Source organism: Carlito syrichta, unplaced genomic scaffold, assembly GCF_000164805.1.
Source record: "Carlito syrichta isolate Samal-C Ts95f unplaced genomic scaffold, Tarsius_syrichta-2.0.1 Scaffold315456, whole genome shotgun sequence".
In the NCBI taxonomy this organism is placed as follows: domain Eukaryota; kingdom Metazoa; phylum Chordata; class Mammalia; order Primates; family Tarsiidae; genus Carlito; species Carlito syrichta.
The window spans coordinates 454,076-467,324 of NW_007259552.1; the positions used below are offsets into that span (position 1 = coordinate 454,076).

Below are 13,249 nucleotides of genomic sequence, written 5' to 3' on the forward strand. Positions count from 1 at the left end.
CAGAGCCCCCCACTCCCCTCCAACAGAGCCCACCCCATCCTCTCCCCATAGAGCCCACCCCACTCCCCTCCCCGCAGAGCCCACCTCAGACCCCTCCCCACAGAACCCGGCCAGAGCCCCAGCGGGGCTGCCGTGGACTCACCCATGAGCCCGCTGAGAAAGACGCCATAGAGCGACAGGCCGGTGGTGGCCGCGTTCCACACGGTGCCGATGACCGCGTACAGCAGGATGGTACCCAGGTTCCCGAAGAAGAGGCGGTTGGGCATGAAGTAGCCAGCGTCCAGCACGATGGGCGGCAGCAGGTAGAAGAAGAAGACGGTGGGCGTGAGCGTGAAGGACGCGATGTGGTCGGCCGCCCAGACGATGCCGCCCAGCACCAGGCCCAGCACGATGAGCAGGGCGCTCTCGGGGACCACGCTGGTGACCTTGTGGGACAGGTGGAACACTGCGGGGGAGCGGAGCGGTCAGGGCGTGGCCGTGGGAGGGCCAGGAGGGGGAGGCGGGACACCGCGGCTAGGGCTGGAGGCACCAAGACTGACCCACCCCAGCTCCATTTTTCAGGAGCCCCCATGGCGAGGTGGGCTGGGAGGCTGCACAGTGGCGGGAAGGCCATGCCATGGGAGGCCGAGCTGGGGGAGGTTGTCCCACGCCCCAGGTGGGCAGCCTCTGACCTGGCTGGTCAGGTTCCTCGGGCACCCAGCCTGGCCTCGCCTTAACAGCTCTTATTCCGACCCCTTGCAGGCAACCCGGGAGGCCACCGTCCCCCGGGGGTCCCTCTCCTGGGACCAGGCCCCCAGGAACTGAGTCTTCTGAGGAGGGGTCTCCCAAGCCCCACATTGGAGTGGGGGCGGACAGTGGAGCTGACGCCCCTGGGCCCCAGCCAGCCCGTCATCACCCTTGCTGGGACCTCGGCCAGCCCCACCCTGCGGAGGGCACCGGGGCGACCCGCCTGGGCCGTGTCTCCCTTGCTCCATTTGGACCCAGAGGCAGCGCTGATAAGAGTTCCCTGCAAGGCCTGGCTTCGAGACAGTCGGAATGCTGATGGAGGTGCCGCCTGGGCTTAGGCAACAGCTAATGCACGGCCTCCTGAACTTTCCCTGAGCTGCTGTTTGGTAAACGCCTTTGGTGAAGCGTGAGGGAACATGGCCTCCGGGACCCCGCTGAAGCCGGAGCAGCTGGAGCAGGCCGGGCTCTTGGCTCGGGAGTCCTGCTCCCAGGGCCGCCCCGACGCTCCTGCTGGGAGGCCGGCTGAATTCCGGCGCCTCCCTGGCCTGTCTCTGCACCCATCCTTCCGTCCTTCCGGGCCACAGACAGCTGGGTGGCGCACAGGAGGCCCCACCCACGGGAGGAGGCCCACTGAGGTTTCTGCCGTCCTCCCCAGGACAGTCCTCCCCAAACACCAGGGTGCGACAGCCCCTCCGAGCCGGGTTGAGAGGCAGGATGGCAGGGCAGGTGCAAGGCCAGCACAGTGTGTGTGTCTGCACCCACTGGCACCGCACACAGGCTCACCCGTCCCAGGCAAGGGTCAGGCCCAGTGGCTCAGGCAAAACAGGCTCACACTTTCAGGTTGTGGCTGCTGGGGACCCCCTGTGCTCACAGGCTCTGCAGCCCCAGTGGCTCCCCAGTTCTGCATGGCCGACACAGATGGAGACTCTGTCCCCCAGAGTCTCACTCATGTCTGGTGGGGCAGTCCAGTGGATGATCCGGCTGGGACGCCAGCACTGCGTGGCGGCGGTGACATAACCACAGCAGGACACACGTGACAGAAGGTGGCCTCGAGGGCACCCCATGTGAGGGAGGCTGTTTCTGGAGTACACGGAGGCAAGCTCCCAGGAGTCCTCAGGACCCTATCAGTCTGGCTGACCCTGGGAGGGACCGATGGCCCCAGATCTCAGCAGGAAAACATTGCAGCCTGAGGCTCTGCAGCTCACGGTGTTCTGGAAGGCTCTCTCCCTGGCTGGGAGCGGGCAGCCGTGGTGTGGCTGGGGCCCCGACTCTGCTGCCACGTGGCAAGTGTCCAAGAGTCCAGTGACTAGCAGGCCTCGTCCCCGTCTGGGCTCACGAGACACCTTGGGCTGCACACCCAGGTCCCTGCATTGAGGCTGAGCTGGCTGGGCAGAGCCTGGGGAAGCAACCCAGGAGGCGTCTTCCAGCCCTGCAGGGGAAAGACTGTGTCCCTCTCAGGGCGGCCAGAGAACCCCTGTGAGCCCAGGACCCTGCAGACGCCAGACACAGCAGGTCCCGGCCAGCCTGGAGCCTGCATTCTAAGAGGGCAGAGGCCCCAGGAGTCATGTGGGAGCACCATGTGTGGACTCGGGAACTCACCGCTGTGCAGAGGAAGGCCGGGTGGGCTCTCCCTGCCTCCCAGCCCATTCCTTCATGAATGTTTGGAGTCGAGCATGTTTATCACTTTCTGTGCCTTCTCCCTGCTGTGACAGTAGGCCCGGGTGTCCGGCGCTGTGTCGGAAAGGCCCTGGCGGCCAGCCCCTGCCCGACTCAGGCTCCGGCCTCTGTCCTTGGTGACTCTGACCCTTCCGCGCCCAACCCACCCATCCCCAGAGCGCCCTGAGCACAGCCATGTACACCGTGACACCTCTTGGGCCATCCAGCCCCGCCGCCCACCCAGCCACTGTTCCTACACGACACATGCTTCCTGCCTTCCCACACCTGGGCCTGGCTCAGCTGGGGTTATTTGCAATAACCTGCCCACCTGTCCTCTCCCTGCTCTAGGGTCACACAACCCAGAGACGGTGCTGGGGCCCTTGGGACCCGCTGGCGTGTGGGCCTCCGTGAGGGAAAAACCCAATGGCTGCACAGACTGCGCGTTCTCAGGCATGAGTGTTGAGTCACAGGCCAGAACCATGAGGCAGCGAGAGCCTCCGCCTGGGAGCCGCTGCCTGGACGGCCCCAAACACGGCCTGGCCGTTTTGCTCAGGACTCAGGTCTTTTAGCCACAATCTCCCACGGTCAGAGAATGACAGCGAACCGCGATGTGGCAAAGCGCCCGCAGGCAACCGCGAGGCGAGCTGGCCAGGGACGCACACGGGACCGCTCACGGTTACAAGCAGCAGTCGTCGCCCTAGGCAAGTAGGAGCTCGAAGCGTGCTTCCCGCCGCCGGCAGGTCCTCCCACACACCCAAGTGGTGGCCGGGGCCTCGCCGTGGGATTGGACGTGGGGGTGCGTGGCGGGCTAGCTTCCGACCAGACGCTCTTCAGAAGTGAGCATCCCGGGCCACATCCGCTGTGTCTCTGCAGGCTTTGTCCACCGGTCACTTGGGTGCCACAGTTGAGCACTCATGTCCGTGAAGCTGCGAGCATTTTCCAGGCTCGCGCGTGGGGCTCTGCCTTGGCCCACGCCGTGCTCCTGCTTGATGCTCCCGCCTCGATCGCCTCAGTGCCTTTCTTCCTCTGTGCTCGCTGGGGACCCCAGAGCCCCCGCTCTCTCTCGACCAGGCCCTCCTGCCTGCTGTTTCCTGCCTCCCTTTCAGCCTTCCGTGGCTGGGCCTGTCCTCACCGTGCTCTGCGCTGTGAAAGTCCTCTTCTGGGTCTCCAGTCGGCGTGGGGCGCTGCCCCTGCGGGCTCCCGTGGCTGCAGGGCCCCCAGCTGTATGGAAGAAGCCTTCCTACCTCAAAGAGAAGAGGGCCGGGCCTCCTTCTCAGACCCACATCCGGCCCCGTCTGAGCCGCCCCTGGGCCGAGTCAGAGCCCTGGGCCCAGTGCTCCCAGGCTGGGGCTGGGGGCAGCCATGACGCAGGAGGCAGTTGCATCCGTACAACTCTCATGTCCATTGAGCTTGCTGGGAAACCCTGACCCTCGGGTTGAAAGGGCAGGGATATCTGAGGCCCGAAGGAAGGCCAGGAGAGCAGCTCTCACAGCCCGCTGTACACACTCCCTGTGCGAGGGCACAGAACGTTCCTGGGCCTGCTCAGGACATCCAAAGCCAGAGCCAAGAGGAGCTTGGCAGGAGACAGGCTGGCACGCACCTAGCTGCGCCCTGCGAGGGCCACTCATGTCCTCGTCTGAGCTGTGGGTCTCATGCTTGGCGTCCTCTGGAGACTCATGGCCACCTATGGGGACAGGCATGATGACTGGAGATAGGTGGTTGCCCTTCAGAGGACATGGTCACAGGGTGCCAGGAGCGGAGAGGCTGGGAGGGCTGGTTACCGAGTCCCCGCTGCAGAGGGGACGTTCAGGCCCACGAGTCACTGATTGCTGAGGCTGGAGAGTCACAGCTAATTAAGCACAAAATGGCACAGGCACATGACGGTAACTACGCGCCGGAGCAGACGCGTTTAGCTCTAATTACAAACCCTCAGGCTGAGGTTGAAGTGCAGCGCGGGCCCAGTGGTTGGGTGGGAGCGGGAGCGGGTGCCGGAGAGAGCACAGCCGGACTGCAGGCCGGAAAAGCCGTGGCCGTGTCATGCCCCGGAGCGCAGCAAGGATAGCCGGCCTGGAGCCGCCGCTGCCTCCAAGGGCCTTTCAAGGTGACGTGCAGATTTAGCTGAGTCCACCCAAATGCAACGGCACAGTAAATCCCTTGGTTTTACTTTAACATGAACATGCCTCGGAAATTAGACTCTGTTTGACAGGAGTAACCGGACTGAGCACAGCACCTGCAGGGGAGTGAGGAGCACTCAGCACCCTGGGGCCCAGGGCCCGCCCCTCCTGCGGGATGTGAGGCCAGGGAGGGGCATGGGGTGCAGACACAGGGAGTGTGCACGCACACACACAGAGATGTGCAGGGAAACACATGCGGACATGCACAGAGAGACACATATCCGTGGAGATGTGCACGGACGCACATGGAGATGTGCACAGACACACAGAGACACATGCACACACACGCATGCGTGGAGACACACACAGAAGCACAGAGACACATGCACACACAGAAACACTCGTGGAGACATGGCTGGACACACATGGAGGCGCACACAGATACAGACAGTCACACACAGAGACATACATGGAGAAACACACAGAGGCACATGCGTGCACAGGAATGGACAGACACTCATGGAGACATACACGTGGGTCCGCCCTGCTTTTCTGGAAAGGCCTTGGTTTTGTGTCCCCTGCCTGCCCAAGGGTCCAGCAAGCAGCCGTCCACAGGACGGCCCTTGTCCCTCTGCCCGCAATATCTCGCTGCTCCCAGCCGTGCTGACTCGGCACCTGCTGGGATTTATGGCCAGCGTGTCAGCGCCCAGCCCAGGGCAGAGGTGAGATGCTTCCAGAGAGGCCTGCCGCCTTTACAGAGGGTGCTGTGGGGCCCATGTCCTGCCTCGGCAGTTGTTCCAGGCGAGCGTTCTGGTTGGCCGAGCAGGGGGCCTGGCCAGTGTCTCAGGGGCAGCCAGCAGGGCTCCTCTCAGGTACGGCCAGGCGGCTGCTTCCCACACAACGGTGTCCTCCCGGCATCAGTGACGGTGGCTCTCTCACCCAGACCTGACCACGGTGCTTTCAACATGTTTGCAGGATCGAGGAGCCCGGCCAACTTTTTTCTTGTCGTTGGCTTTTGAGTCAGGCTCTCACTCTCACCCAGGCTGGCGTGCCCTGGCACAATCACGGCAATCATGGCCCACGGCAGCCTCGACCTCCTGGGCTCAGGCGATCCTTCCACCTTAGCCTCCTGAGTGGCTGGGACTATAGGTACACGTCACCACTCCCAGCTAATGTTTTATTTTTTGTAGAGACGAGGCCTCGTTATGTTACCCAGGCTGGTCTCACACTCCTGGGGATCAGGTGATCCTCCCACCTTGGCCTCCCACAGTGCTGGCATGGCCGGCGGGGGCCCCTGGCTGCCCCTTGCCCAAGTTTAAATGGAGAAGCACGATGAGATGGCTTCCTGGGGAGGTGCAGGCCCCTCTGCTGCCAGCCGTCAGGGAATGGGTGTGAGGTCAAGAAGGTGGCCTCTGGTTCAGCCGCAGCCTTCAATCTCACCAGAGAGGAGGACCCCTCAGCCTGTTGTCCCCAGCCCTGGGCCTCACTGAGGGCTGCCTGACCCTGGGGCGCCATGTCCCTCATGGGATGGTCGCCAATGCCACAACCCCACCGTGTGGATCACGTTATAGCCTTGCTACCGTATGCACCCATCTGCCACGCATCCCTGGCTGGTGGCTGTAGAGAGCATGGCCCAGGCCGGCTCGGTGCCACCCCCACAAAGCCCCTGTTTCCCAGGACCCGAACTACTGACAAGTGCCCTCGGGGTCGGGCTGGAAGCCAAGGCCAGAGCCATACAGCAGAGGGGCCTGGCCCAAGGGGCAGTGGAGGCCAAGGGTGGTCCCGCATGGCTCCCAGGGCCTTGGTCGGGGCAGGCACGAGGAAAGGCAGGCAGGCAAGGTGGGCTTCCGGCCCGAGAGGGAGGCCACAGGTGCACCTGCTGCATGCAGGTGTGTCCACAGTGGGAGGCACGACTGGGCCCAGCTGCAACAAACAGCAAGCATTTACTGAGTGGACTGGCACCAGTGACTCAAGCCTGCAGCAGGACCCCAGGGCCAGGGCCGGCGGCCCCCACTGAGATCCTGTGGTGGCTCCCCAACACGGCGATGGCCCCACAACCCCACGCAGTCCCCCAACACGTGGGGCATTCCCTCCAACACCATGGCGGCCCCCCATGGCGGCATCCCTGCAATCCCCTGTGCACTGGACATCGGGTGCTCTCCGGCGCTACAGAAGGCGTGGTGGGGAGGTCAGAACAAGTAAGTCAGATCCACAAGGGTCGCCCACAGTCGGCAGTGGTGGTCTCCTGGCTAGTCTTGCCATTCTTGCCCCAGAGCCCTCCAGGCACACCGGCTCTAACCCAGGACAAATCGACAGAAGGGTTAGCCGTCAGGTCTCCACGGCTGGGTTGTGACAGCCGAGCTCCATGCACAGCCCCGCTCAGGACACGAAGTGGCCTGGGGAAGCGCCCCAAGACAGCGAAGAGAGGCCACGAGCAGGAAGAAGCAGGCGGGGGACAGACCCAGGGAAGGGAATGGTGCTGGGTGACTTCCTGGCATTTTTGAGAGGCCCCGCTGGGCCATGCGGAGCCGCTGAGACTTGAATGAAAATCCCCGTCTCGCTGCCTTGAAGCAACAGACACGGCAGCCACCATGGCTGACAAGGGAGGCACCAACCCAGGAAGGAGGAGCCGAGACAGGGCCCAAGCTTGTGTGCGATCCCCACACCCACCCAGGGTTCCTACCTACACATGCGAGGCAGGTCCTGGCTGCTGGGAGGAGCAGAAGGGCTGGACACATCCAGCTGCCACCTGCGGGGAGCAACTCTGAGGGGCCGCGTCCTCGCCACAACCACACAGCACGGCCACCGCAGGCCACAGGGCCCGCCAGAAGAACATGCGGAACATGGGTCACAAGGGAGCAGAGCCTGTGTCCTGACACAGCCAAGATTACTGGACACACAAAGAAATGGGAAGGCAGGACCACCCCTCTGTCAGCCAGAGGAGGCCTCAGATGGCTCAGAGCGGGAATTAGCAGAGAAGACCGGAACAAAGCTGTTCAACTAGCCCAAGGACACAAAGGGAAACGCGTGCCCAGTTGGTCCAGGATGGTGAATCTCAGTGGGGGAGGCAGGGCGAGGCCCACTTTCCCTTCAGGGGCGAGATGGTAAGCACTTCAGGTCTGGGCGCTACACAGCCTGTCCACAGCCACTCACGCCCCTGAGGAGGAAGCCAGGATGGTGATTTCTGCCCCAGTAAGGGTCCACTTACAAAACAGGCGGTGGCCCATGGCTGCTCCCTTGGGGACTTGTGGAAGTCATCAAAAGTCCAAAGGGAAACTCTGAGCTGAAAATGCAACATCTGAAATAAAAATTCAATGGGTAGCTTCACAGCAAACAGAAATGAGAGAGTGAGTGGAAAGATGGATCGATGGACATGAGCCAATCTGAAGAACAAAGAGGAGACATATTTTTAAAAATGGCCCGGGCCTTGGGCCGGGCACAGTGGTTCTTGCTTGCAATCCCAGCACTTTGGGAGGCTGAGGTGGGAGGATCACTTGAGCCCAGGAGTTCAAGGCCAGCCTGGGCAACAGAGTTAGATCCTGTCTCTACAAAAAAGAATAAGAAGTTAGTTGGGTGTGGTAGCATGTGTCTGTAGTTGCAGTTGCTTGGAAAGCTGAGGCAGGAGGATTACTGGAGCCCAGGAGGTCGAGGCTGCAGTGAGCTCTGACTGTGCTACTGCACTCCAGCCTGGGCGACAGAATGAGATCTCGTCTCAAAAAAACCATGCGACAACAAACAACAACAAAATACCAGAGCTCAATGGGAGTCCAGGAGAGGAGAGAGAGAATGGAAGAGGGACATTTTGAAGAAATAATGGTCAAAAATGTACCCAGTTTGGACAAAGATGTGCATTGATGGGTTGAGAAACTGTAAACCCCAAGCAGGGCACACAAGGGAAAATCACACCTACGGGCACATCGCAGTCAAACTGCTGAAAATCCAAGCTAGAGAGAATCTGGGAATGTGTGTCAGTTCTAAATAAACACCCTTCCTTCTGCTGCCGTGCACTGGGGCCAAGGAAGGAAGCCTGGCTGCTGGAGCTCACGTCACACCTGTGGCTTCTCTTCCTTGACGTGGCATCAGTCCACAGAGGCCAAGGTGCTGGGGGGAGGCCTGCATCCTCCGATGGCCCAGTGCTCCTGGCCTGGGACCTCGTGCCCACCTGCACGCCCTGCTCTCTCGGCCCCCCCCCCCACAGCTCACCTTAGGTGGCTCCTCCTTCCCTTCTGGCCCTCCCAAATGACGAATGTTCAGGTGGAAGTCCTGAACGACCCTTTGATTCATCGCGGACATGTGGTTTCCCAACAGCCAAAGCCAGGTGCTCTGCAGAAGCTTCTGATGGCCAGACAACTCCCGGCAGGCGTTTCTGGGAGAGGGCGTTGGAAAGCATCCCTGTGGAGGCTGTGTCTTAGCTCTGGACCTTGGGCCACAGGGGCACCCATGATTCCTGTGGTTTTGGGACAGATGGCACAATACGGCCCAAAGCTGCAAGCAGGCCACAGGGCTCAGGGCTCATATATTGATGACGTACAACATGGCGTTTTGACAGGTGTACACATCATTCAATGACTAAATCAAGTTAATTGGCATAAAAATGAAAACGACAAATTCATATATATGAATATAACAACAAATTATAACAAAAAGTTATTATGTATATATGATTTCAGACTGGTTGAAATGCCAATTAACTTGATTGACTTAGGAGTCCAGTCATGGTGAATATAAATTATAGCAACAAATTATAACAAAAAAATCATTTCAACCAGTCTGATTTTTTTTTGTTATAAAAAAAAAATCTTGGTCCTGGGGACCCCAGGCCTACCAGGACAGAGGGTGCGGCGGAGCAGAGTGGCAGCTGTCTGCCCCTGCGGCTACCTGGGCGTCAAGTGGCCTGCCCGTCTCAGTCTCTCCTTTGCAGAGGGAGAGAAGAGCCCCGGGAGCCGCAGGGAGGCCCAAGGAGCTGGATGCAGAGTCCAAGACAGATGATCCTGGGTACTCAGGGGCTGCGGGGTGGTGGCCTCAGGAGAAGTCTCCAGGTCCCTCCAGCAGGGGCGGTAGGGGTGGGGTGCAGCGGGTCTGGGGCCGGGCCAGGCCCCGCCCACTCTCCCCACCGGACCCCAGGCTTCTGAACCCACGGCCCCACCAGCCCCTCCTCATGCCGTGAAGGGGCAGCCAGGACGATCGGGGCTTGGGTGTGGGGCCTGCAATCCCCCCAGACAGACCCGGCAGCGCGAGGCAGTGCCTCCCTCAGGGGCTGCACACACCGGGACTCCCTCCCCTCGGAGCGACTGGGCTGCTCCTTTCTGAAGCGTCTGGAAGACTTGAGATGTTCATGCCCAGCTCCCGGCCAGTAGCCAGACGTGGCCCCGGAGTGAGCTGGCCCAGCGTCCTCCGGCCTGGAGTGGGGAGCGTGGGGATGCTTCCGGGTCCTCCATCAGGCCGCACGCGCCCAGCAGGCCTCATGCTGTGGCTCACTCATCGGTTCACATGTGTCTGTCCTCACTGGCCGTGGCCTCCCTGCAGGCCATCTATGGAGGGCAGAAGGTGTCGGGCCTCCCAGACCGTGACTCGAGCCTCCCAGATGGGGCTGTGAGATGGGGTGAGCCCAGGGAGGGGTGTGGGGAGCCCTGCTCTGGGCACTGGAGGTGAGGGAGGGTAGGCCGGAGGGCCAGACCCTCAGAAGAGGACACGGGGATGGATGGAGGCCCTCTCGGCATCCTCTGACACAATTCATTAACGTCTGGTGGCGATACCTGCACCCAGCCAACCAGCGGACGCCCAGAGAGGTCGAGTTCACATTACAGCCTCAAGAGGCTCACAGCGAGGGGCACGTGGCCAGCATGGAGTGGTACGTGGTCAGCACCAGGGGGCACATGGCCAGCACTGGGGCATGTGGCCGGCATTGAGGGGCGCGTGGCCAGCACCGAGGGGCACGTGGCCAGCATTGAGGGGTGGGTGCCCACAGCGTGGTGGCTTCCTCTGCTCCCTGCAGGAAGTGGGGAAAAACCCCAGCAGCCCGCACACAATACCCCTTCAACACGATGCGGAGACAACCCGAGACAGCTTTCCTCCTGCAAGTTTTAGCTCCCAAATGACCAGAAGTCAACCACCCACAGGCTTCCATGGTGGGTAATCTGGCTGTGCGTGTGAGGAGGAAGTGAGAGTGACCACAAGGCGACTCCACAAGGCAAGGACACACGGACTCTTCATTTGGGGGGTTGGCGGGACTTGGGCAGACCCCCAAAAGGTCCCAAGGGTTTTGCAAGTTGATTCCCTACAGGGAAGCATGCTAGATCTCACTGACCTTTACACCTTCGTGTGGAAAATCCAGCAAGGGATTCTTTTGTGCAGATAAAATGTGTGGGCAATGTCCCAAGGCCACTGTGAACCCAGCCTGAGCGTGCTCACATGACCTGCGGGAGCCACCTCAAGGAGCTTGGTGCCATCCCCGAGACCATCGGGACTATTGGTCCTGGATATTTAGGCAGCCTGGGAGGGGACAGAGGCCCCCGGAGGCAGACAGCCTGTACATGGACCCAGAGCCCAGGGCTGCTCTCCTGTACACTCTACATGCACAAGCCCAAGGGCGGAGAGACCTAGAGGCCAGCAGGCACAGCCAGGGCAGCCCTCGCTAAGGTGTCCGTCGCCACCTCCATCACTTTCTCCAAATGCAGGAGGGCCAGTGCTGGGGGCCCCGAGGAACCCCCATAGTGCCTGCCTCCTGCCAGGGTCCCTCAGAGTGGGCAGAGCCAGGACCACCCGTCTGTGGAGTTGGAGCCCACGGTGTCTGCACACACCAGGCTTTCTGGCCCAAGGACAGCGTGGCCAGTTCCTAGCAGATTGTGTTATCTGAGGCTCGAGTTCCTTGTTGTATGACGATGATCTGGAAGTTTCAGGGTTGTCATGAATATGAAAGTCAAATTTCCTCAGAGAAGATGGAGACTTTGTGCAAAACTCCATGAAGACGAGAGGAGGGGCGTATTAATTGTCCACACCCTCAGGGTTTCTACTGGGGCTGCGGAGGAGGGACCAAAGCATGCTGGCATGCCGTCTCCACAGACACCGGGTCCCCCAAGACGCTGTGTCTCCCAGGTACCATATCCCTCCAGGCACTGGGTCCTCCCAGACATTGGGTCTTCCCCCAGGAACCATATCTCTCCAGGCACCGTGTCCCCCCAGACACTGTATCTCTCCAGGCCCCAAATCCTACCAGACACCGTATTCTCCCCAGATACCACATCCCCCACGCACCGCATTTTCCCCACAGGCACTGTATCCCCCACAGACACCATCTCCTCACAAACACCACATCCCCCCACAGACACCATATGTGCCCCTGACACCATGCCCCCCTAAACGCTGTATCCCCCCACAGACACCATATCCCCCTACCATCCACATCTATGCCCAGACTCCTGCTGCCACCCCAGGTCTCCCGTATTTCCGTGGCCAGAGCCCCTTCTCCCATCTCAGCTGGCACCGCCTGCCTATCTTGTAAGCCCCCGTCACAACTCCCTGCCGCCTCGTAATGAGGGGGCGTATACTCGTCCATCACATGAGAGATCCTGGCCACGGTACCCTGAAACACCCAGCACACACCAGCAAAGTCACGAGCCACCGGAGAGCACCGTGATGCCACTTGCTGGCAGGGGCGAGACTGTGTGGCCGTCAGGACCGTCCTTTGAGTGGACCACAGACCTAAGTGTAAGACACAAAACCAAAGAACTTCGGAGAGAACACGGAAGAAAACCAGATGGCCTGGGTTTGGTGATGACTTTTCAGACACAGCACCAACATGAAACCCATGAAAGAAAAATTGACAAGTTGGACTTTCTTAAGATTAAACTTGTTTTCTCCACAAAAGAAAATGCTCACACAACATATACCTGATGAGGGGCTTCTATCCAAAAGATACAAAGAACTCTTAAAACTCAGTAAGAAAGCAAGCAACACAATGAAAAACAGGTCAAATGCCTGAACAGACACCTCCCCAAAGAACCACAGGTGCAAATATGCACAGGAAGAGACGCCAGACGTCATACCGCCAGGGAACTGCAAGTCAGAACAACACAGAGACACCGCCACATGCCTCCAGAACAGCCACATACCAGAGCACAGACAACGCCAAGTGCCGACAGGGATGTGGATCAACAGAAATGGTCACTCTACACTGGTGGGAACAAAAAGTACAGCCACCTTGTAAAACACTTTGGTGGGTTCTCACAAAAATACACACTCTCTCACCACAAAATCCAGCAATCTCATTCCTTGGTATCCGCCCAAAGGAGCTGAAATCTGACGTCAACACAAAAACCTTCACAGCAGCTTTATTCACGATTGTCAAAACCTGGAAACAGCCGCCTCTTCAGGGGGTGAGCGAATAAACTGTGAACCTCCAGACAGTGAAATATTATTCAGCCCTAACAATAAACGAGCCATCAAGCCTTGAAAATACACGGAAGAACCTTAAATTCTTATTACTAGGTGAAGGAAGAAAGCCCGTCTGGAAAGGACATGTCTTACATGAGTCAAGTCTATGACATTCTGGAAAAGGTAGAGCTGTGCATACGGTAGCAAGAGCTGTGTTTCCAGGGGTTTGGGTGGGGGACTGAATGGGGAGAGGCACAGAGGGTTTTGGGGGCAGTGAGACTCCTCTGCAGAAAGCTATCAGGGTGCACACACGTCACTCAACATCGTCCGCACGCAGTGCAAGAGTGCCCCCTCATGTGAGCCATGGCCTTCAGTCAATA

General features: G+C 59.9%; 1 protein-coding gene across 1 annotated transcript in view; it reads right to left on the bottom strand.

The window, feature by feature from the left end:
* SLC9A3 (solute carrier family 9 member A3) overlaps positions 1 to 1,633 on the bottom strand; it is a 16,981-nt gene extending 15,348 nt beyond the window's left edge. Inside the window, exons 1-3 of the mRNA XM_021706333.1 lie at positions 1,559 to 1,633; positions 836 to 923; positions 143 to 445 (exon numbers count right to left, since the gene is read on the bottom strand). Coding sequence (XP_021562008.1) covers positions 143 to 445; positions 836 to 923; positions 1,559 to 1,633 — 466 coding nt within the window. The remainder of the gene's footprint in view (positions 1 to 142; positions 446 to 835; positions 924 to 1,558) is intronic.
* Between the last annotated feature and the right edge of the window lie 11,616 nt (positions 1,634 to 13,249).